At 44.4% G+C, this 25172-nt stretch overlaps 1 protein-coding gene across 1 annotated transcript in view; it reads right to left on the bottom strand.

Annotated features, from left to right (window-relative positions):
- Window positions 1–25172, bottom strand: part of BUD23 (BUD23 rRNA methyltransferase and ribosome maturation factor) — a 117046-nt gene that overhangs the window by 9635 nt on the left and 82239 nt on the right. The window contains exons 9-11 of the mRNA XM_069226787.1: window positions 13948–13993; window positions 13780–13841; window positions 12025–12114 (exon numbers count right to left, since the gene is read on the bottom strand). Of these exons, the coding sequence (XP_069082888.1) occupies window positions 12025–12114; window positions 13780–13841; window positions 13948–13993 (198 nt within the window). The remainder of the gene's footprint in view (window positions 1–12024; window positions 12115–13779; window positions 13842–13947; window positions 13994–25172) is intronic.

Below are 25172 nucleotides of genomic sequence, written 5' to 3'. Positions count from 1 at the left end.
CTAGTTCACACCCAGGGCTATGGAGATACCAGTGTATCCAAACCCCCTTTCAAATCTATTGGTGCATACAGTGTCCAGGACCGCCATAGGCAAAATGTATAGCACAATAAAGATGGCGCACACACAATTTCCAAAATAAACTCAACCAGCTGTTCAATTGCCGAGCGTAGTTCCAAGGGCAGTGCAAGTCTCCCCTAAAAAATGTCCCAACACAGACGGCGCTAATACTGGACAGATTTCTAATCCGCAACCAGACCATGTCTTGCTGTTGACGTGAGGAATTTTGACATGAAGCTTGACTCCAGAATGAAGAGATCCTCATCATCTTTAACTCACTGGTATCAGGTCCCAACTACTGAACCAGTGCATTGCATTTCATGCTAAAAAATCTTCGATACAGATAAAGTTGCTCCATTTGAGTTACAAGAAAAATGCGCCTGAAAGTGGCACAAGCACAGAACAAAACATAAGTTGTGACATACAAAGAAAACACTGGGAATTCAGATTCAAATCCCATTTTTAACCACCATATTCCAGCAAAATTTCTTGGTCCATTCTGACTGCTGGCAAAGCTTCCACCTCCAGTATGCAGGCTGTCCATCAATCAATTATAGTATTTGTAAAGCGCACTACTCACCCATGAGGGTCTCAAGGCGCTGAGGGTCTCCTGAAGGTTAGCAGATCCAGTGTCTGTCGCAGGTGGATAGGAAGAGTGTTCCACGTCTTGGTAGCAAGGTGGGAGAACGATCTGCCACCGGCAGTCGTTCTGTGGATGCGTGGAACGGTGGCGAGGGAAAGGTCAGCTTAGTGAACCTGGCGGGTCGGGGTGTAGAAGGAGAGTCGTCTGTTGAGGTATTCTGGTCTGGTGTTGTGCAGTGCTTTGTGAGCGTGGGTGAGGAGCTTCAACGTGATTCTCTTGTTGACGGGGAGCCAGTGCAGGTCTCTTAGGTGGGTTGTGATGTGGCATTGGCGGGGGATGTCCAGGATGAGGCGTGCGGAGGCGTTCTGTATGCTTTGCAGTCTTTTCTGGAGCTTGGCGGTGGTTCCTGAATAGAGGGCGTTGCTGTAGTCCAGTCTGCTGCTTACGAGGGCTTGGGTGACCGTCCTTCTGGTTCCAGTGGGGATACATTTGTAGATCTTCCGAAGCATGCGGAGGGTGTTAAAGCAAGAGGAAGAGACGGCGTTGAATTGCTGGGTTATTGATAGCGATGAGTCCTGGATGAAACCCAGGTTGGGTGCATGATCGGTGGGTGTCAGTGCGGTTCCCAGTGTGGCAGGCCACCAGGAGTCATCCCAGGCAGAGAGGGTGGAGCCGAGGATGAGGACCTCAGTATTGTTAGAGTTCAGTTTCAGGCAGCGGTTCTTCATCCATTCGAAGGTGGCCTTTATTCCTTTGTGGAGGTTGGTTTTGGTGGTGGCAGGGTCCTTGGTGAGGGAGAGGATCAGCAGGGTGTCATCAGCGTAAGAGGCGATGTTGGGGTCGTGTGATCGGATGATGTTTGCGAGCGGAGCCATGTAAACGTTAAAGAGGGTCGGGCTGAGGGACGACCCCTGGGGTACTCCGCAGATGACCGTGATGGCTTCAGAGCGGAATGGAGGGAGGCGGACTCTCTGGGTTCTGCCGGTGAGGAAGGAGATGATCTAGTCCAGGGGTCTGTTGCGAATCCCTGCATCGTTGAGGCGTGTGTGTGTACGGTGTGGTGGCAGATGGTGTCGAAGGCGGCCAAGAGGTCCAGGAGGAGGGGCAGCGGTTTTGTCGTTGTCAAGTAGGGTCTTGATGTCGTTGGTAGCGGTGATGAGGGCGGTTACTGTGCTGTGGTTGCTGCGGAATATGGATTGGGACAAGTCCAGAGTGTTGTTCTCCTCGAGGATGCGGGTCATTTGTTTGTTGACAATCTTCTTGATGAGTTTTGCCGGGAAGGGGAGCAGGGAGATGGGCCGGAAGTTCTTGAGGTCCTTTGGGTCTGCCTTAGGTTTCTTGAGGAGGGCGTTGATCTCTGCGTGTTTCCAGCTCTCCTGGAAGGTGGCGGTCTTGAAGGAGCTACTGATGATCTTCCAGGGTTGGGGTGCGATGACGGAGCTCACTTTGTTGAAGATGTGGTGAGGGCAGGGGTCGGATGGTGAGCTGGAGTGGATGGTGTTCGTGATTTTGATGGTGTCGTAGTTGTTGATGTGGGTCCAGGAGAGCAGGAGGTTGGTGAGGCTGGGGGACGGTGAGGCTGTAGTGTCAGTGGTTGACAGGGTGGGGGGTGTCTGAGTATTGAAGCTGTCATGGATGGCTGCGATCTTGCGGCAGAAGAAGGTGGCTAGGGAGTCGCAGAGGTATTGCAATGGCGGGATGAAACACCCCACAGGAAGTGTAAGTCATGTGCTGTTTGTCTCAGTGGAGTTCTGCACTGTAGCGCAACACACATTTTGGTCACCTCTATCCAGTATGTTTCTACTGAAATCTATGGAGTCTGATCTTTTTCTTAAAAAATAGAATTTCATAATTACTTACATAGTGCTAGTTTTAGATCTTTAGTGTGTTTTAGGCATTGAAAAAAGACATTATTTCTTGTCTTGGATGTGCCCAGTGGAGTATTCACCCAGTTTAAATAATACTATTGGCTTTTTGGGTGTATCTATCAATGTCCATTTGAGTGCTTGCACTGAACCTCATAACTAATTAATTGATAACTATACTACTCTACATTTACCGAACTACTGCGGCCATGCATTGGCATATTAATGCAATCTTTCGAAATGTGCCAATGAGAATTATTATTTTTTCTCTGCCCAGCTCCCCCTCCACTTGGTTCCCAGGAGTGAGCCCCTCTAGAAGCATTTTTTTAAATTTATTTTTCTTTAAACAAAATATAGTTTTAAAGAAATTCCATATGCAGAACCTAGTGCTGAAGAGTTCTGTTTTTGACTAAACCAATTAAAGTTTTTATTAAACAACTGTTATATTTTTATTTTGTTACACTATAATTATAATAATACCTTCATCCCAATTTTTTTCAGGGGAAAACAAATGTAAGTACTCCCAAGGCTTGGCATACATCTCTCCTCATAACCGCCCCCAAACAAAAGTAACATAATGGGAAGCAGCATTGAACTGCCAGTGGGTCAGGGGATTCGCGGGTTGGAATAATTTTGGAACCAATGATCTAATATATCAATATCTTCGTATGCAAATTATGTAGTTTCTTTCTACTGTCTTGCATCCTAAAATCACATGCCATCTGTAAGAACTTGGGTTGTTAGTTGCAAAGGATGCAAACCCCATCACAAATAATGTGTCCACATTGGTCTTATTAATAAGAACCAAGTACCCCATTGTAGCACTTTACTGAGGGCAGTAAAGTAAAGCAGCTCAAGTCCTATTTAGGGGAGGTGGTGTGGGTTAGAAATCCCAATTCACTGGCAGGAAAAAACAAATTTCAATGTACATTTATTAGACACACTGATAAATATTACACATTAAATTTCAAATATGTACGTCAGTGAGATGGAAATTACTTTGAGGACTCCCTTATATCACATTTCACCCCTAGTGAGTCCTGAGCCCCATAATCACAATGTGCCCCACCTATACCAGATGCAACATCCCAATATAAGGTGGTGTCATTTTAATAAGGCAGACTTCCTGGCTTTGTCAAGGGGTCACCAGCAGGTACATGTTATGATTCACCATGATATCACTGGTAAGACCAATAGTGGCAATAAACATAGAAATGCATTCATTATGAACATGGCAGTGCTCATGATTAGGATTCATAATAAAGCATCTTTAAATAAAGCATTATAATATAAAGCAATCATAAATACATGTCAGAGTCTTATCTCACTGTCTTGAGGCCACATAGCAGTCATAGGACCAACCACAAGGAGTCCTCGCTCTGCCGAGCTAAAGAGCAAACAGATGGGTAGGCCAATTTTGGTAATTTAGGCCTTCAACATGCTTCCTGGCCTCTAAAAGGGAGCATCATGTGGAAAGCTAGATCTGCTGGCTCCCTGTGCCAGCCTTCTCTTTTGCCTAGCTCTTGGTGTTGTTCTCTTGCTGGTGGGAGTATCTTGCTCACCCCCTTGACACAGCCAGCAAAACACTTTCCTGCACACACTCCCCAGTCCCCAAAGCCTCCTGGAAGTCTTGCAGAACATGTCTTTTGTGCAAGGGTTTTTAAGTAGGGGTGGACATTTCTAGAGCCCAGGCACCACTGGCCATTTCTAGGACGCTACATAATCCATCTACTCCTGTCCCAACCCTCCTGCACAGCATTCTGGGACAATCCATGATGGCAACTTCAAGTTTACACTGGAAAGAGCTCCTCAGCTCCGCGCCTAGTTGACATGACTCCCAGATCCCTTCCCACCAAAACATAATTGCAAGCCCATACTGTGAAGGCTTCATCCTTTGTTCAGTGGGCCAGGACTGACCCAGGCCAGGTGCAGTGTGGCATGCTAATTATAAGATTAAGATTTCCCCCCCAACTCTCCTTTGCTCTCCCAGGAAGTAGGTCAATCACTGATAATTGCTCCTTTTGCGAGAAAAGGCTTGGGAGAAAAGCAGTTACTTTCGCCAACTATTGTGGTGCAAAGGTGTGGAATCTGATTATTAGCTGAGCCAGAGAAATATGATAATTCCTGAAGTTCCATAATATATGCATGTGTTACTGGGACTGGGAAACTGCAAATTCAAACTTGGCGTGCATGTTTCACCCCAGTTTGATAACTCACTGGACCATGTAGGCCTAAGCAAAGCCAAACAGTTCTTTACGGCAGATTTCGCATTTATGTATCATAAAATGAAAGTACTACTGATTTCCCAGTAAACCCTACAGACCTGTCTATGAATGTCCACTAATATTATAAAACTTATCCTAGGTAAGCACCCATCCACGCGGAGTACCTTCTGCGCCAAGCTATCTGTGTGCAATTACCGGGCTGGGAATGACAGCAGCCCGCGTATGCATGTTCACGTGTAACCAGCCGTGTGCCTCTTACCCTAGCTAAGCCGTAGCGGTCTTATCTTAAAAGACAGACACTGTAAGTAAGCACACTCAGTCCAATTACTGTGAATTTACCGTGAGTGAGATTCAGGTAGTGAGACTTGCCCACAGTAAAGGTATAAAAACCAGGTAATCAAAAGCAAAAAACCCCAGTGGACTAAACAGCCAGAACACATTTGCTACACCATCTCAAAAAGCATCTTCTAAATTTCTAAACCGGACATGAAAAAAATACCTTTACTCAGAACTTCTGGTTGCCGCCTCTCCTTTTTTCTTTCAAATTGCTAACTCCTTTCTTTCCATCATCTCCATGCATCCTCTCTCTGAGCACACCCTTCTTAAAGTCCTGTGTGTTTCGCTTACTCTCTAGAATTTTATTTCTAAAAATTGTCCACAACAGGTATCAAAGATCACATCATATTCTACTGTGAAAGTCATAATTCCTGCAGCCTAACATAATGAAATGGTTACTTGCCAGCAGGAGTAGTCTTACAGCCTGAAGTGTTTTCTAGATTCACAATCTGTGCGTCTATTTCACCATCTATCCAGAAACATGTTTTTCCATCTTCTCTTTTTGTTGTTGTGGGTGTCGTCGACCGCCGTTTGGTGGCAAATCTATTTTCTGTGAGAGTTCAGACAGTGCCCCACAAGTTCCAGTGCATGGTCGCAATCTTCATATTTGTTTTGCGACTTTCTTTCTTTTCCTTTTGGCCTGTTTGAAATGTCTCCTGCCTTGAAATGTTGTTCATCTCGCCTGTTTGCTTCTTCCCTCATTTCCAGTGAGGCGGATAGGTTGCATGTGAATACAGAAAACTCTTCAAGTTGCAAAACTACTTCTACAGGTAAGCAACCATTTCGTTTTGCAGCATGAATCCTTTTCTGTAGTATCATGCTGTATATTTGATTACATAGCTGTATTTCGCTACGTGGGTAGGAGGGGATGAATTGTCCACAAAATAGTATTTTGTTAAGTTGTGTGGGGGTGACCAAGTCATAGCCACACAGATGTCTGCAATGGGTAAATTGCTAGGAACCCTAGGATTGCACCCTTTTTCGTGGCTGAGGATGCCCTGGGGAGTGCTGCGGCTGGAGCCTTTTCTGCCTTGTTGCAGCAGGTCTGTATAGTCACCACTATCCATTGTGCGATCGCGTCCCCTTGATTACCGATGTCCCTTGCTTGCCATGGCACAGGAGACGACAAGTTGGTTCCCTTTCCAAATTAACTTGGGCCTGATTCAGATCTAGGTGGAGGGAATACTCTGTCACAAATGTGACTTATATCATGCCCATCTTATTATGATCTCAACAGGATATCATGGGGTTGTAATAAGGCAGACAGAAAATCTGTTACGTTTGTGATGGAGTATTTCCCTCCGTCACGATCTAAATCCGGCCCTTTGCCTGTTGTAGATAGTGTACGAGTGCTCTTCACACATAGCGCCTTTTCGGCCTGTGACTTTGGCTCCTGGAAAAAGGCCTGCAGTTGGATGCTTTGATTGACATGGAATTGCCATATCACCTTTAGCAGGAACTATGGGTTTGTTCACAGAACAACCCCGTCTCAGTGATTCGAAAGTATTGTTCTTGTATTGTTAATGCATGTAAGCTCACTGACTGCGCAGGGAGGTGATCGCTGTTAGGAAAGCTGTCTTTAGGCTCAAAAACTTCAACTCTATCTTGTGCATTGGTTCAAATGGTTCTGTCAGTTGTGTGAGCACTATGTTCAGGTTCCACATTGGCCTTGGTGCCAACCTCGATGGTGCTACACTTTGATTCAGCAAGGAATATTTTCACCATTGGGAATGTGAGGAGACTGTTCCTTGTTGTACCTCTGGTGTATACTGCTACTGCGGCCAGGTTAACCTTTAGTGATGTGTAGGTCAGTCCGCTGTTCAGTAGGTGGGTGAGGTATGTTAGCACTAAACTGTGTCATACTGGTTTCCATCTTTAGTCTTTCCTTAACCAGTAGAGGTACCTGCTCCACTTCTCTGTGGTAACCTTCCTAGTGCTTGGTTTTCTAGCCTCCTTCAGGATTTCCTTTGTTCTGGGGTGTATCTATAGGTGTCCAAATCCTAGGCATTCAGGAACCACGCTAACAGGTTGAATGTGGCTGATTCCAGGTGGCACATTCGTCTGTATTTGCATAGTTAATAGGTCCAGTGTTGCTTTGATTGGAATCATCTGTGCTCTGGACATCTCCAGTAGGTCTCAATACCATGTCTGTCTGGCCCACTGTGGGGCTAGGAGTATGAGTGATGTTCCCGGTTGTCTGACTTTGTCCAATAGCCTTAGGAACCGGTGAATGGTCAGGAAGATTTACATATGCCTTTCCGCCAAATCTATGGATTGGTGGTGTGGGAACTTGACTGAGAAGTCTTGGCATTTTGTGTTTTTCTGGGCTTGCAAATAGGTTTGTGCTTAGTTTGCCCCAACGCCCCATTACGCAGTCCAGTACGTCCAGCTTTATCTCCCACTTGTGGGAGGTGTTTTCTTGCCTACTCAATTTGTTTGCCTCTGTATTCTGCTTCCCTGGGAGGGGAATTGTTACTAGCATTGTGGTTTTTGGATGAGTATTTTCCACAGCTCCTGTGCTAGTCTTGACAGTGGGAAGGACTTAGTTTGTCCGTGCATGGTGAGGTAAGACATTGCCATTGTGCTGTACATCTGGACTAATATGGTCTATCCCTTTGCATATGCTTGGAGTTCGAGTTAATATATCTGTTTCACAGCATCCGTAGGACTGCAGATTACTCTGACTTTCGTGTTATCCATGTACGCTCTTCAGCCCTTCTGGGATGTCTGTTGTTTTGGACACTGTAGGCACTGGTGGCTTGAAAGGTCTCCCTAGCCTCATATTTGTAGAGCTCCACTGTTCTATTTCTTTTTGCACCCTTGCTGCAACAACCACTAGAACCTCCCAGCCCAGTGTATTGTGACCATCCGTTGCAGATCCATTCCTTTATGGGCCACGTGTTTAATCTCGCATGTGGTATGAGGGGAATGCATGATACCATCATGCCTATCAATTTTCATGACCACTAGCAGAAACTGACGCTTCTGGTATAGGCATATTTGCTCTGCAATTGCTGCTGTTCTCTTGGGAACTTCACCGGTTCTGGGTGTGGTGTTGATTTCTTGTGGTTTATGGTGAACCCGAAGCATTGTAGGGGGGCAATTACTGCTTGCATGTTTTAGTGGCATTTTCGCTTTGACCCTGCCTTTATTAGCCAATTGTCTAGGTACAGGTTGACACAGAAACCATGTCTTCTAAAGTGGGCTGCCAATGCCACTAGTCATTTTGTGAACACCCTTGGTGCTGATTTTATTCCAAAAGGTATTATTCATATTGTACGGGACATGGTACACTACCAATTCAGAGATCCCTCTTCTGTCTCTGGTTTACTGATATGTGCAGGCAGGAGTCCTTTAGAAATAAGGTGGCCCTGTCATCTCTCTTCTTTAGGAATGGGACTACTTCCTGTAGCATTGTCATTTTGAGGTGTTAAGTTTGTATGAACTTGTTTAGATACTCGAGTCTAGTTCGGCCTCAGTGTCAAGTCTTGTTTTGGCACTAGGAAGTACAGTGAGTAACCACCACAGACCGCCTTCCTGTGAAGGAAACCTCTCTATGTCTCACTTTTGGATGAGTTCCTTGACTTCTTTTCACATTTATGCAAATTCCTGTATCTTTAAGGTTCTTGCTTTTGGAGGAACATGTGTCTGTGTCCTGGTAAGTTTGATGCAGTACTTAGGTCGTATTATGTTTAAAATCCAGTTTTCTGAGATGATTGACCTCCACTCCTGGAAGAACCCTCCTATCCAGCCCCCCACTGGTGCCTTGTTGTGGGACTGTGGAGGAAGTGACTTACTTGTTTGTTGAACTTTCTCCTCTTCGGGACTAGCCTCCTCCTCTTGGGCTACCTCAAAAAGATGTACTGGCTACTGTGTTCCCTGATGAGCAAAGCTTTGCTGCTGATGCTGGTTGGCTGGAAAGCCCACCCTACCTGTTGGTCTTCTGGCAGCCGCTCCTCCTCTTCTAAAGGACCCTCTGAATTGAGTTGCCGTCATTGCCACCAGTGTCCTTCTCTATTTGTTGCAGAACTTAGTCCATTTCCTCTCCGAAAAGGACCACATCTGTGAAAGGCATATTGAACACCAAAGCCTGTACCTCCATTTCTGAACACTAGGACCCTGAGCCAGGCATGTCTCCTAGGTAAGGTGCCTATGCACATCTGTCTGCGGTCTGTGTCCATCACATCTATCGCTGATTTGAGGGAGGAGTTAGTGATGTTTTTTCCCTCCTGTACTACGTCCTAGGCTCTCTTGTGGAACTATTCCGGAAGGTGTTGTATCAGCCCTTTGATATTGTCCCACTGCTGGCAGCCATGGCGGTTGAGGAGCATATTGGAGTTGGTCTATGCTCCAGTGTGTGGCTGCCTCTCTCGCCATCTTCTTGTCCACCAGATCCAGTATCTTACTCTCCAACTCTGCTGGTGGCCCCTTTGATGTGGTTGTGTTGTGCCTTTCTTGCAGTCGCTGCAATGATGGAATCTGCATGGACGTTGCCCTTGATTTATTGGGGTCCTGTGTAGAATGTTTGTACTACTTCTCCACACAAGAGGTTATTGCTCTTGCAGTGGCTGGTTCTTTGAAAGCTTCCTTCCCTTGATCAAGGATGCTGGGGAACATGGGCAAATAAAGATTTGCTTTCTGGGAGGGAATCAGGGTTTCTAGTAGGAAGCAAGAGTCTCCATTCTCTTCCTCCAGCTGGACATCATTTGTGTCTGACACCCTTTCGATTACGCTGTTTTACAAGGATGGAGGTGAAGGCCTCGATGGGTAGTTAATTCATGCCTTCATCGGGGGACTCAGCGACTACAGCATGCCATATGCCCTTGAACTAGCTGTGTTCTTCAAACGTGGCAGCCTTGCTCTCCTTGAACTTGAAGAGCTCCTCCTGTTCTTCATTGTGCAGTTCTAGGGTCAAGGGGGCATTGATGTCTGCCTGCTCATCCTCCGTCTCATGGATCCTGAGGGTCTTGTTGGCATGGAATACTCCCTCAGGGATTTGTGGAACTCCTCCTTTCTCTGTTGAAGGGCTGCTATTTCAGCCTGGAGCCTTCGTTCCGACCCGGAGTACTCTTTGTTCAGGGTCTTCTATAGATGAATCTTGCTTTGGATCTCAGATAACCTCTTTTTCATCTTGTCTGCCATTTGTATCTATTCAGATTGAGGACCTGATGCAGGCAATTAAGTCTTGCTGAGAAAGGGGTGTAGACACATCTTTGGAGGACTATACAACATCCTTTCCTTCCAGCTCAGTCTCCAAAATTGTGTGCTGTTTAGTTTGTTTCATTGGAGAATATGCATGGATTCCCCTTGTTCTAGTGCTCTTGCTTGTTATCTGTCAGTCTCCTAACATTCTGCTAAAAATGTGGGCACACTGACTCCCCAAGCCTAGGATTCAGAAGAATGTGCCTCTATTGGCATGCTATTCCTGAACCGCAAATCAACAATGTTCAAGGGCAAAGTAAGTGGTCTATCCATTTTAGAAGGAGAGGGGTACTTGGCTGAAGCATCACTGCTTCAAATGAAAGTGCATTGCTCGCCTCTGAAGGGCGCCACAATGTCACCCCACTGCTCTTCTACTGAAGACTCGCACTCCTTCCTCCCCTTTGCTCCTTTCAACTGTGCCATTTGCTGTGGCTCTAATATAGTCTCTGCCTTCTGCTCAGTTACACACCTGTCCTACTTGGAGTCTCCTTTTGTCCTTCACAAGTCCCGATCTTTGCCTCTCTGACTACATTTACAGCTTTCCTGCGCCGCAAGTCAAGGCTGTGTACTCTGCGCCTCCCCAACACAGCAGCTGAGCCCCACATTCAATTACCAACCCTGTCTCTCTGGTGCCCAGTGTCTCTGTGCAGTGCCTAGCCTGCGGCTCCTCTGCCACACTCCGACCACAGCTTGTGGGTGCTGCTCTGGACCAGTCAGCAACTCAAGACTAAGGTGCATTCAGTACCGGTTCACCCCCTCTGCAGAACATGTGAAAAGATGCAGCGTCTCCCTTCTTAACACGTACTGCCAAGCAGCAGGCGCTCCCGCTGTAAACAGCCCCGTGTTGCATAATCCATTGTCTCTCTTCTTCCCACTGCCTTCTCCTGTAGACCCAGCGATCCTTCTCGATCAAGCTCAGCTGCGCAATCACTCATCCCCTGCTCCTCTACGGCTCCGCTTTATATCTCTGCTGGCTTGTTCCAAGCACTGCCTCTACCTCACGGGCAGTGCTAGGTTCTACGGCCAAGGCGAACCTGGCCTACTGCAGCTCTGCGCTGCCTTAGCATGAGTCTCGCCTAACGCTGCACCGGATGCACACAGCGTTTTAAAGTGCAGCAACAATGTTATCTGGTAGGTCAGACCAGACACAGAGTGTGAATAACTCGGTGTTGCATAAGATTGTATGAAGCGTAGCAGGGGTTCGTAGCAGGAGCAGGTCTCCTTGGGGCCTAGCAGGTTGGTGCCATCTTGGAACCCAAGAGGCCTTCTTTAACACCACGCTGCCAGACCTGCAATATATGGCAAAAGCAGCATTGCTTTATAATGCTCCTAGCGAAGTTTAATGCCAGATTCAAGTGCCTGTACTTGAATGGCGAGTGCTCTCAAGAACTATTTCCGAACACAGGTGATGGTCTGTAAAAAATGCTATGAGAAGAGTAGCTCCAAGGGAATCGCTATGTTCTACTACCCTCATTCACGCGAACTGTGATGAGGAACCAGTTAATCTAGTTAAGAGGACAGGGTCAGACTCCTCTTTGTCCCCAACTCCACTTTCTCCCCTATGGGATAATATATGGCAAGGCCACTCAAAAGGGATTTCTAGTCACATTCTGCTAAATTAACTTTAATGTCATTCTTCCATATTATTTGTACATTTCAAAATTCAAGTACACTTAACACAGAAAACAAAAAAATAACATTCATCATGTGAATTAAAAAAAAATCGGTTCCGAAAATGCACTGAGTAGGCACTTACTTTCCCTGTCGCCTTCGCCGTTCTTTCTTTTCTAGTATCCAGTCTTTGCTCTTCTTCACCGACTTCCCCTTTGCATTTCGGAAGCGACTCCTGTGTAGCAAGAGAGAAACCACCCATCCAATGTTACGGTCTGGATATTTTCATACACACCACTCTGGTACTAACTGCTGCACCTTAAATGCGCATCACTTCGTGCACTGACTCCAGTAGTTGTTGCAGCACATGTGGGTGGTGGAGGTGAAGAAGGACAAAAAATGGGCGAGTGTAACGATTGAAGCGAGGGAAGAAAGAACAACTATTAAGGAAAAGCCATAGGAGATAAGGGTGAGGAAGGCACATCGAGGAGAAGGAGAAGAATGTCTCTATACAGAAAGGTAGATTTCATGCAGTAAAAAGAGAGGGAGGGCACCTGAGCAGCGAAAGGAGGAAAGGTTAATGAATAGTTCAATGTGACATATTGGATATACTGACGGAAAGTGAATGGAACAGTTAGGAAACTTAGCATCTGATAATCATTTTGACTTGGAAGGTCCCCGGAGGCCCCTTCATCTATGGAAATGTCAGAGGCAGGAAAACAAGGAAACCAATGACTTGTGGTGTCCAAGACAATTGACCTCTGTTACTCTTTCTCTTCCGTGGGCTACAAGGCAAAACTGACAACCAGGATAGTCATAAGGAAGAGACATTAAAAAACACAAATGATACACTAGCGCGCCCTACATCTCAAGAGACACCTAAACAAGGGAAAGTTTAGGAAAAGGAAAATTCATCCTACAGAGCTAAAGGAAGACACAACAACCAAGACAGAGAAGGGGCATCTTGAGAAGTAGATGGTAGAAGGGTGATTCTTCTTGTACAGACAACAATAAGAAGGGAAGTACCTTGTCTGGTAGACCAGCAGAGGAGATATCAAGAGCTAGAATAGGGACTCTGTCATGGCACAGTGGAGGTCTGTTGTGAGAATGGCAGGCTACACTACAAGCAAGGAATCTCTGCTTAAATCATAAACGAGATGACAAAAAGGATGAGTGAATCCCAGGGCACAGACAACCGAAGCCAACCAGGGGCAAATGCAGTGTCTGTAGCAACCAGCACAATACACTGGAGGTGGCTAAAGATGGCCAATAGCAATAAACCATATACAGCCAGAGGAGGTGGAAAGGAGGCCCTCTATGTTGAGAGGATAGCTCACATGAAGTGGCAGAATGGGCACTGTGTCGAAACCATTGACCAGATTTAGAAGAGCTGCTCTATGCGGGGACCACATTTATCGAGAAGAGTAGGGAGGGCATATATCATGTGAAGGTCAAAATAACCAATGAGGTGTGCGAGACTGCGCTTCTATGGTTAACAGAGGAACTCACAGCATGACAGAAAGGGTGTTTGTGGAGGTACCACATTAGCCCACAAGATGAGAAAGTGGCCTGGTGAGAGTCCACAAGAGGCAAAAGTGAGGCACGTTTATGGACCATAGGATTTGGAAGAAAGAATTACCATTATAAAAGCCCACAAAGGTGATAAATGGATTCTCAGAAAGACAATCGAAGGGGAGGGGGCTGGTAGGGAGGGAATACAGTGAAACTATAAGGGAGGGGGGGGGGGGGACCACAAGTTTTAAAGGTTGCATTTAGCCTATAGAGATAAAGTACCACCGCTCCTTAACCTAAGGTTAAATTGGTCATGGTGATCATGAGACAAATCCCACAGGCCATGAATGATCTCTTTTCGACACACAGTCCTGTGCACACTGAATACCTTTGATTGGTGAATGTAGCATGAGATGCATCTTGCCTTTCACTGCACTCTGGACCTAAGCCCTAAAATATAAAAAATACATATTTTAAATGGCTTTACTCATCACACAACGAACACCCAATTTCCCAGAGAGAAATCACACGTTTAATATCACAGAAGTAACCGCACCTTTGGTAAAACACCAGACGTCCCAGCAAAGAGGCAAAGGAAGAATCTGTGAAGAGAGAAGAGATTAAGCTCAACAAAGCTTAGCAGCGGGAACGTCGACAAGAAATGCTTGATGCTGTGTAACATGAAACAATCCATGTCTTTTTCACAACAAAAAAGTTTCAAATAATTTCTCTGTTTAAAATATTGCAGTGCAGACAGGTGAGGAAATTGCCTGAATCGTGGGTTATATAAACAATAAATATTAATTAAAAAGGACTAAAAATAAAACGACAGTCCACCGAGCTCGCCACAATAGTGCTCCATAGTTTAAGGTGGCTTTGGAGAAACAGAGACATTCAGAGTGAACTGCTTATCTGCTCAGCGATTGTATGGCCTAAGTTTTTTTTTGCCCAATACACTACTAATTAAGTCTGGGTACCAGGCTTAAAATTATTGGCCTCCTTCTTATTAAGAAACCCAGACAGGAACTTGAAAATGAAATAAAATTGGCTCAAAAGCGAATCTGAGAATTGGCAATTGGTAAACACATGGGCTTGACAGATCGCAAACCGTGAGCTTTTAGAGAGTAAAAGGCCCTAGTGAGGACTAACAGGGTGCACTGAGAGCCTTGTAATGCTCCAAACTGAGATGGAACCTAAATAAAAAAATCCTACGGACACATGGCCCGATTCTGAACTGAACAAGCTGGAGCTGAGGAGGCCGATATACGAAGCTCAGCCAGTATTTTATGTTCTCTTGTATCGGACTTGCAAAACTACACCCACCAGTTCAGATCGTCCCAGGAACTTTTTCTCCAGGTCATATTAGACTACAGGAAAAATACATGCAACTGGGATAGGACGTGTTCATCTTAGACACAACATGGAACGTCTCCCATAAGAGGAAGTAAACTGTCCATACCTGAAGTAAAAATAAAAACTAAGCCTACTTCAGAACCAAGGGTGCTTGGTCAAAAGTGAAAGGTTACTCTGGTCCAGATAACATTTTTCATAAAAGGTGGAGTTTGGCAATAAAGGCAATCAAAGAAATGTAAAAATAAATAAATAAACCAACAAACGTGGGGTGTAGTAGTGAACTATGTAATTGCGGTACGTGTGTCAAACATAACAGCCATCAGGCAGATGGTGCTGAGTTAAACCTGCGGAGTATACTCTGAAACCTAGGTTCCTAAATACCAACATTGGTTTTGGACAACAATCTGAGAAGGCCAGAAGAAAGGGCTCCTAAAATCTAGCACTAACCTCGTTACCACAGTCCTCCCCCGTGCAGTGTTGGAATTGTGACAAGGTCAGTCTCCCCCTAATATTGGATGTCATTATAAAACGCTGATAAGCTTCCTACTTCTGGGCAGTGACTGTCAGTCATTTCAGGCCAGCCTACTAGACTGATCAATACATGAACCACATGCTCTACTTCCGGCCTTGAAATGTTATTTTAAGTCAGTTGAGGTAGAAGGCAAAATCAGACTGGGCCTGGCCTTATCAGCTCTCCACGTGCTTATAGGTAAATAGACTGAACACATCTCTAGACTGGTCACTCAAAGAACTCCGATTTGTTTCATATCCTCCCATAAAAAGAGGTCGTATAATCTAATCTTTCTCTTTAGCCGTTCACACAAAAATTAAAGTTTCACACTAGCAAGTTATTTGCTGGTGCATGTTTTCACCCCGCGTGCATAATCTCTTCCCAGTAGTTGCTGGTTCTTCCTACATTCTCACCTCCGGTGCTTCTCCTACATGTATTATTTAGTAGTGTGGCATCACGTCAGTACATTTTGGATTCAGGTTAAAACTGAGGGGGTGGGGTAGCAGATCTCGAATTTTGCATCTGTCCTTGAGCTGCATGCATTACGGCTCTCCATTCGAACATTTTCTGTGTCAAACTAGAAAGTGTCTGATTTGTCCTCATTTTTCCTGTTTGGGGAGCGGGAGTACCCTCATGGAAGACCAAATCTCATTAAAATCATGTAAGGTTGTCCAAAACAAATAGAAACTTGTCTTAATTGCATCATTGTGCAAAGATAACAGAGGGCATCATGTGGCAAATCTTGTAATTATACTCTATTATGCTTGAATTGCCTGACACTCAATTTTTTGTTATTGAACAGCCAGGTGCAGCCACGACCAATTCTTAGATTATACTGACCAGATTTAAATAATTATCAACAAAATCCACTGACACTACAAAGAATGAAGCAGGCACGCAGATGTGAAGCATTAAACCTACAGTACCAGGGTATCCTCAAGCGTAGGCACTCAATTCTAAACTTACAACATCTGATACAGAGAGCTCGTAACTCTGGGTATACATGTATATACGCGCTGTCTGTACTAAGGTTTTTTTTTTTGTAATATGTAAATTGCTAAATTGATTTTATGAACGTTGGAACTTAAATAGGAAAATCATAATGATAACCATAATAAACACAATCAGAATGATAATAATAATGATAATAATTCCCCCAAAATAATAGCTTTCCCCCTCTTCAGAGTTCCATTCATACAATAGAGTAGCAAAGTCATAGTGAAAGGAGAACACAAAGTTGCAAAGACTTGCATCTAGCAATATTTTTAGTCTGGATCACATGGAGCAGAATAATGGCTATCTTTTGTTATTGAATGCAGTGATAGGGCCCCTCAGCTTCAGTCATGTGACTCTGGAAATAGGTAAAAAAAAAAAAAAAAAAAAAAACTTTTTTTATTTAAAAAAAATCAGTGTCTTGAGTCTCTTGTTCGCAACTAACTATTGAAACTTCAAGCAATTGATACTGTCTACAACTTTGTTCTTCCAACATGGAACATACACCACTAGCCTCAGTAGCCTTGCCAAACAATTACACCTACCACCCGGTCTCAATACGCTCATAAGGGGCTTGTGATCAGTCCGTAGCATAATCCTTGAACGAAAGTAAGTGATGGCCTACACTGCAGCTAACGCTTCTCACTCTATCACAGAGTAATTCCTCTCACTGCTCTAAACAAGAGCCAAGAAGCAAAAGCCACAACAGTCTTTGCTCTTCCCTGTAGCTGACAGAAAACTGTTCCTATTCCTACCGCACTGGTATCCACAGCCAAAACGGCTTTCAGCCCAATCTGAAATGGAGTCAAACTTTTGGCATGAATGCTTTCCACTGCTCTTTACCCCATCAGTCTTGTGTGCAAAACTCTGAATACATTTGGAGTGATACTGCAACAAGCCCATAAATGACCTGAGCTTTCCCTTATCATCTGGCACAGCAGCATTGACTTTGCAACTAGAAAGTCAGCTTTTGGCTTAACCCCTTCACGTGAAATCAATGAATCCAAATACTGTAAAGAAGGTTCTAGGAACGTGCATTTCTTTTTTCTAAAGAGTGAGGCCAGGACCAGCAATCCTTCTCAAGACTTGCTCTAATGTGTTGTTGTGGGCTTCAACAGAATCCCCAAAAACCAAATATTGTCCAGACGGAACATGACATTTTTAAGTCCTGACAGAACATCAGATAATAATCTTTGAACTAAGCCCACAAGGGCAACCCAGTGAATTGATAGACTCATTTGGTGGTATTGAAAGCTGTCAAAGCTTTAGATTTTGAATATAATTTGATCTGTTGGCAAGCACTTCTCAAATCCAGTTTTGAAAAATACTTACAGCCATTTAACATCATTATGATTGTGTTAACATTGGGAAGTGGGAAACAGTCAGAAACCATGTTCTCTGAGAGTTCGGAGGTCAACACAATCTCAACGATCCGTCAGCTTTCTAGGTCATGACTACAGGCGAGATCCATTCCGTGGCCCACACATACTCGATCAAGCCATCTTTGAAAATATTTTGTTATGTCAATTTGCACAGCGCACTAATCACCCATGAGGCATTCAGGTGCTTGAGCAATGTGAGTCGTCCCAACAAAGTTACTGAAAGAGCCAGGCTTTCAGTGTCTTGCAGTACTTAAGCAGTGAGGCAGCTCTGATGGGTTGAGGGAGGCAGTTTCATGTTTTGGTGTGATTTATGAGAACAAGTTACCTCCTGTTCTGTTTTTGTGAATGTGGGGAAGTTGGGTGAGTGAAAGTGAGGCTGAGCATAGGTGTCTTGTAGGCTGGTGAACATGTATGCGGTTGTTCAGGTAGGTTGGACCAGTGTAGTTTAAGGCTTTGTAAGTGTGCTTGTGGTGTCTGAATTGGCTGTGTTTGTGAATGGGGAGCTAGTGGAGTATATTATTGTCTTAATCCCAAAAGGGCTGTGGGAGACACTTGAAAATGTACTGGTCTTCCTTTCCTAAAGCGCTTAGCAATACTGCTTTTTTTCTTGCAGATGAATAGTGTAACCCATCCATAGCTTCTTAAATTATTCTGAAACACTTCTATCCAGTCCTCCCATTCTGTAGGTGGATTACCTGAAGAATTAAGAAGCTTAAGCATGATTGTATATAAAATGTTCATGTTGCAGCAAATAAACAACAAAATCCATAAGCATTCAGTCTGGCCACGAGGTGGGGCCTTTCAAAAAGATATTAGAGCGGAAGTGACGATTTGGCTTTTTCCTTGAAGACCAACGTTCAAAATTACACTTGAGTAGGCAGTTCTCTTACCTATTTATGTTTGCCATTTGAAAGTGCATAAACAAGAGAAAAAAATCTGACAGTTAGGAGTGTCTCTTTAGAATGCCACAGGTGTTTGTACTTGAGAACGTGATGAGACACGAGCAGAGACAAAGGCTGTAGTCAAGCACAACCAGGCCATAGATCAAAGATCAGGTTAACTATCACCTTTACAGTATATTTGTTTTAAAACCGGTGATGCTGGGTTGGCAAATACAAAAGGAAACCGACAGAAAAATGATTCACTTTTAAAGTTTGTTTTGCAGTCTGAAATGTGTGGCAGGATAGTGCACGGTTAAATACCAAATGCATGGGTTCTTAATCGCACCAGAGTTGTTTGTTCGGTGGTGTCCTGGTGTTGTACAAGCGTCACTAAATCATTAGTGTTGAAATACTACACTGAGACCTTCTGGATTATAGTAGTTTTATTGACAACTCTGTAGAGCCCTCAAGACCAGACACCACAGCTCAAATGATGAAAGATCCAATGTAAACAAGTCTGCAACTCAATGACATCTGGAGTGTACATACACAAACAAGCACTCCTACTGAATTACAGCCACAACAGAACTCCACAACAGGCAGTGTTCCCACAGATGTATAGGTGAAAAGGCCTGTACCCACCGACTAGAATAATGCTGCTTGGTTGCCAGCTACTGCATACTCTATTGACATGCTGGAAGTCCTTCCCCCAACAGGGTACATTTTGGGTATCCAGAAGGCAGCTGAGAAAAGCTTGACTAAATAAATAATATAGTGCACCTTCCGTGGGCTTAAATATCTGACCCACTCACAGGGGTGAAATACATGGCTATTCAGAATAACAACCAAGGGCAGGGTGGCACAACTTCTTGGAGCCATGCAGAGGGCTTACATCCCAACAAGGGTGCTCTGGTTCAAACCCAAAATAAAAGTGGTGGACGAGTATTGCTTGGAAGAAAACGTTCAGGTGGTGTCAGATATAGGTTGGACATTGTATGTGTGTATTCTCCATGGTCAAGGTAGAAAGCAATTTAATCTCCTGTGGTGGAATGCCTTCATTACCTTCAATACAGTTTTGACTGTAGACTCCTGGCTGGTAATCTCATTTCACAAAACAATGCAAGAAATGCTGGCTTGCAACATAATGGATACATCCAAAGAAGGTTCGTTAGCATAAAAAAATACAAGACTTTTTGAGGGTGATAGGGAGCCAGTCAACATGACTGCAAAATGGAAAGCCCTATTTAGATGGAACAAGGAGGAGGCTTGTAACAGAGTATACTAAGCCATTTTAGTGACCATTTCAATCAATCAATCAAATAATTTCTTAAGCGCACTACTCACCAGGTAGAGTCTCAAGGCACAGGGAGGAGGGTGAGTGTTTACTGCTCGAAAAGCCATGTTTTGAGCTGCTTTCTGAAGGTTAGGAGGTCCTGGGTCTGTGTAGGTTGGTGGGAAGGGAGTTCCAGGTTTTGGCGGCGAGGTGCCAGAAGGATCTGCCACAGGAAGTGGTTCGTTGAATGCGGGGGACTGTAGCGAGGGTGAGGTCAGCAGAGCAGAGCTGTCGAGTTGGTATGTGGAAGTTGACTCGTTCGTTGAGGTAGGCCCGACCAGTGTCGTGGAGGGCTTTGTGAGCGTGGACAAGGATTTTGAAAATGATCCTTTTGTTGATGGGCAGCTAGTATAGGGATCTGAGGTGGGTGGATATGTGTTCGTGGCGAGGGAGCTTGAGGATGAGACGTGCAGCTGCGTTCTGGATTCACTGGCGTTTTCTTTGAAGCTTGGCTGTGGTCCCTGCGTAGAGGGCGTTACTGTAGTCCAGTCTGCTGCTTATGAGGGCGTGGGTGACTGTTATTCTTGTTTCTAAAGGAATCCATTTGAAAATCTTGCATAGCATGCAAAGGGTGTTGAAGATGGAGGATGATATGGCGTTGATTTGCTGGGTCATGGAGAGAGACGAGTCACGTATGATGCCAAGGATGCGTGCATGGGTGGTGGGTGTTGGCGGTGGTCCAAGGGTGGTGGGCCACCAAGAGTCGTTCCATGCTGCCTTGTAGGGGCCGAAGATGATGATCTCTGTTTTGTCTGAGTTCAATTTGAGGTGGCTTGCTGTCATCCAGTAGGCGATGTCGAGGAGTCCGGCGTGCAGGTTATTCTTGGTGGTAGCTGGGTTCCTAGTGAGGCAGATGAGCTGGGTGTCGTCAGCGTATGAAATGATGGTGATGCCGTGGGGGGTGGAGGATGTTGGCGAGAGGAGCCATGTAGATGTTGAAGAGGGTGGGGCTGAGGGAGGATCCTTTGGGGACCCCAAAGATTATCTTGGTGGGTGTAGACCGGAAAGGAGGGAGGCAAACTCTTTGGGTTCTTTCGAAGAGGAAGGAGGTGAGCCAGTTCAGGGCTTTGTGGCGAATTCCGGTGTCGAAAAGGCGTGCGCGGAGGGTTTAGTGGCATACGGTGTCAAAAGCTGCAGAGAGGTCTAGGAGGATGAGGGCGACAGTCTCGCCCTTGTCCAATCTGGTCCTGATGTTGTCTGTGCAGGCGATGAGGGTGGTCTTGTTGCTGTGGTTTTTGTGGAATCCAGACTGGGAGACTTCGAGTATATTGTTGTCTTCTCGGAAGCAAGACAGTTGTGCGTTTACTATCTTCTCCACGACCTTTGCGGGGAAGGGGAGAAGAGAAATGGGTTGCTAGTTTGTGAGGTGTTCAGGGTCTGCTTTGGGTTTTTTGAGAAGAGCATTGACTTTGGCGTGTTTCCAAATATCTGGGAAGGTTGCGGTGTCGAAGGAACTGTTGATGACGGCCCGGAGCTGGGAAGTGATGATTTGGCTGGCCTTGTTGAAGATGTGGTGGGTGCAAGGGTCTGTTGGGGAACCTGAGTGGATGGAGCTCATGGTTTTGCCGATTTCTTCGTCGTTGCTGGGGGTCCAGGTGTTCAGTAGGTTGGTGTGACAGGGTGTTGTGGTGTTGGTTGTATCGGTGATGGTGGGTGCTGACTTTATGAAGCTGTTGTGTATGTCTGCGATTTTGCGGTGGAAGTGGTTGGAGAGGGAGTTGCAGAGGTCTTGGGAGTGTGGAGGGTCGATGGTGCAGGATTTGGGTTTGGTGAGTTCTTTGATGATGGTAGGCCATTTGGCCAACCTCTCTCAGACAAACTATATTATTGTACAAAGTACCCTATTATCTTGAATTAAACTTCAGAAGGTTGGGCTGACTTGACTGACTACCCAATAGCACAGTAAGTAAGATACTTTAGCCTACAGGATATGATTTTCGAATTGATTAGAAATACATACTCCAGCAGTTCACTAGCAAGCTTCATGTTTTTCAAACTAAGTTGGCTGATGTGGGTCTCAAAATTCTGTTCAAGACAATACCAACTAACTACAGGTTTTTAAGTCAGCTATCAGTACGCACTTGAGCCCTGCTTGGAGGTTACCAGGATGGTAGCAGACTACTGGGCTACTCAAAAACACAGATTGGGTAGTGTTCAAAGGTTATTGGAAGCAGTAAAGTAAATAATACAGGATAAAAGCTTACCATTATATTTGTAAATTGCAGGTCCTTTGCAGTGTTACTTGCAATTATATTTATTTAGTACACTTACTTGCAATGATGTTTGTTGTAAATACTCCATTTGGAGATACGTTCTACTGAATAAAATGGGAAATAAACTTGAACTTTGTAAAAAGCATCTTACTTAAATTTCCCCTCTCGTTTCACCCTACTCAGTGTTTTAAATAACCTGTACTTAGTATTACTTGGTGAGGTTTACTGCAATGTGTATAATCAGTATGTTTAACTAAACACATATAAACAGCAAAACTACTTCTACAGGTAAGTAACCATTTAGTTTTGCAATATGAATCTATCTGGATCCACATGCTGTACGCGGATGTTTTAGGTGTATCCTCTACCCTCAGGGTACTGGGATGACTGAAAAGTGCATTTGTAAACAGGTGTTTTGATACTTTTTGTTCCACCTGAACTTCCCAGTTAGCCTTGATGCCAACAATGTAGCGTTTTGCCAAAGCATGCACTGAAGATCATGTGGCCAGATGCAGATGTCATTTAAACATATGTTTGGGACAAATGGAAGTGTTGCTCATTTTCTTCCTTGTCTAGCATGTCCTTGGCTTTTCTCTCAATGACACTCCTACTGTCTTGTAACATGTCTGGATTGTCTGTATTATCCATCTCGCCATACATCCATTAGTGACATGGGAGCCTTTCCTTATTTGGACAAAAGAGATGAATGATTTGGTGCCCCTTTGTGATGGGTTCTGTTTTTCTGTAGGTATTACATAACTGCCCTTCTAACGTCCAGTGTAACTAGGGCTCTACCCTCCTGAATTTTAGGCTGCTGGAAGAAAGCAGGCAAGTGTTTGACTTGGTTTACATAGAAGTGTGATAACAACCTTGGGGATAAATTGGTAGTGATAAGTGACCAAACTATGTCCTTAGGACAGGAACCATCCTACTAAACTTCCATGGTGGTTGATTAAGTATTTTATCATTGACCCCTCTGTATGGTCACCAGATCTTGGTGCACTGGTAATTTCATGAGTCTGTCCTGTGCCATTTCCTCCAAGTCTGAAAAGCAAGTGCTTATTTACCTGTAGTAGCACTTTTGCAGCTTGAACTGTCTGATCAACATGCTGTGCATTATTCCACCATATAGTGGTTTGGTTGAGAGTGGTTTCTTTTATTCTCTTTTTGTAATGTTTTGTTGTGGGAGTGATCAAGTCACCGATCATTTGGTCCCTTGTCCCTCCTTGGATTATGTCAGATGTACCACTCTGAAACCTCTCAATGTAACTGCCATCTTCGGGAACAACCCTCTCCACTGCCATTCCCCAAACCCTGCCTCCTCCCCCTCAGCAAATTTGCCCAGATTCCTCTTCTTAAACCTTGCTTCCTCCTCATACATTGACCACAACTGGGGAGATGGGAGGGTTGAATGTGAATAAAAAAAATAAAAAAAAAATTCTACAAGCTGCAAAACTACTCCTACAGGGAAGTAACAATTTCCTTTTACACAGTGAATCTTTTCTGGATTCATGTTCTGTGCACTGCTTTTGCAGCAGTATCCTTTTCCCTTGAGCAACTGGGATTACCAGAGTGTGTATTTGCAAACAAGTGTTTCAACACTTAGGTCTCACCTGAGCCTCCTTACTGATTTGACTGTCCACATAGTAATGTCTTGTAAAGGTGTGCAGAAAGGACCATGTGGCTGCCTTGCAAATGTCATTTAAGGATGCGTTAGCCAAGAAGGCAAGCGTTGATCCTTTGTACCTTCTTGAGTGTGTGCCTGGCATTCCTCCAAATGTCACGCCTGCCTTTTTGTAATAGATGGATTGTCTACACTATCTCACAAAAGTTCCTTTGGTGTCTAATGAACCTTTGCTTACTTTTGCAAAGAAGATAAAAAACTGTTTCTCCTTCCTGACTGGTTTTGACTTTTGTACATAATACATAATTGCCCTTCTAACATCCAGAGAATATAGGACTCTCTCTGCCGGTGTTTTCAGCTGCTGAAAGGATATAGGTAATTGCATGGCCTGGTAAACATGAAATTGTGACACCATTTTTGGGACAATCTGAACCTTATCTGATAAACAGTGGATTTATTCTCATCAATAACCTGCCCTTTTCTATTTGCAGATACGATTCCTGTGTTGTAATGGCCTGGAGTTCCTTAAAGATGTGGTAACAATAAGGAATGGTGTCATTAGCATTACAAAACAGAGAATTACAAATGGGTTCAAAAGGTGCATTACTCAGTCGTGTCAGCACTAGGTTGAGATTCCACATAGGTTTTGGAACTGTCCTTGTGGGTGCAAGTCTTTTTGCTCCCTCTATGAATCATTTGATAGCTGGTACAGTAAAGAAACACTTTCCTATAACTCGCTTTGTATTTGCCACTATGGCTGCCAAATGTGCCTTGAGTGAGGAATCCAAAAGTTTATTTTCTAGTAGATGTGTCAGATAACTGACTATTGTAGTGTTTTTAGTCCAGCCCTTTTCCTATTACAGTAGTGTGGTTAGCCTTCGGGAGAGAAGAGAAGGTAGAGAGAAGAGAGTAGTAGGCGAGAGTAGAGAGAAGATGAAGAGGAAGTAGAAGTAGAAGGAGGACGATTGTTGATTATCAAAGTTATCATACATTTGTAAAAATTATTTTAGATGTTATTGTATTCTGTGCTCACTTTAGTATAATGTATCTTGCTGATGATATGTAACTTAGGGTGAACTCTAAGCAACCCAGCCCCCTGTCTGCACTCTTACATCCTTTAGCTAAGTAAGGATGAATTGTCCATCATGACAAGTGATATGGTTATTAATTTGGTCCTTCATACTGTACTGTTCCCATTGTGCCTTTAATGGCAGAATTACTATTCAGTACCCAAATATGTGTGAATTAAGAATACTGACTCCTTGCTCTCCTGGTCGACTTGCGCTGCTCCAAGACACAAACATGATTGACTCAGAAACCTTGGTTTGGGTGCTGATACAGCTTTCCATGAGCTCAGCCTCTTTCATGCCCACCGACATCGCCATCCCTTTTCCACGTTTTTGTTTGCCCAATTTTAGGCACCAGTCCATGAGTATATATTTTTCTACTGAAATGAGCGCATTGGTGCAATTTACTACTCTCTTGGATAAG

This window comes from Pleurodeles waltl, chromosome 3_2 (genome assembly GCF_031143425.1).
Source record: "Pleurodeles waltl isolate 20211129_DDA chromosome 3_2, aPleWal1.hap1.20221129, whole genome shotgun sequence".
NCBI classification, from domain to species: Eukaryota; Metazoa; Chordata; class Amphibia; order Caudata; family Salamandridae; genus Pleurodeles; species Pleurodeles waltl.
The sequence above is the reverse complement of the archived record's forward strand: the minus strand, read 5'-3'. Positions and strand labels throughout refer to the sequence as shown.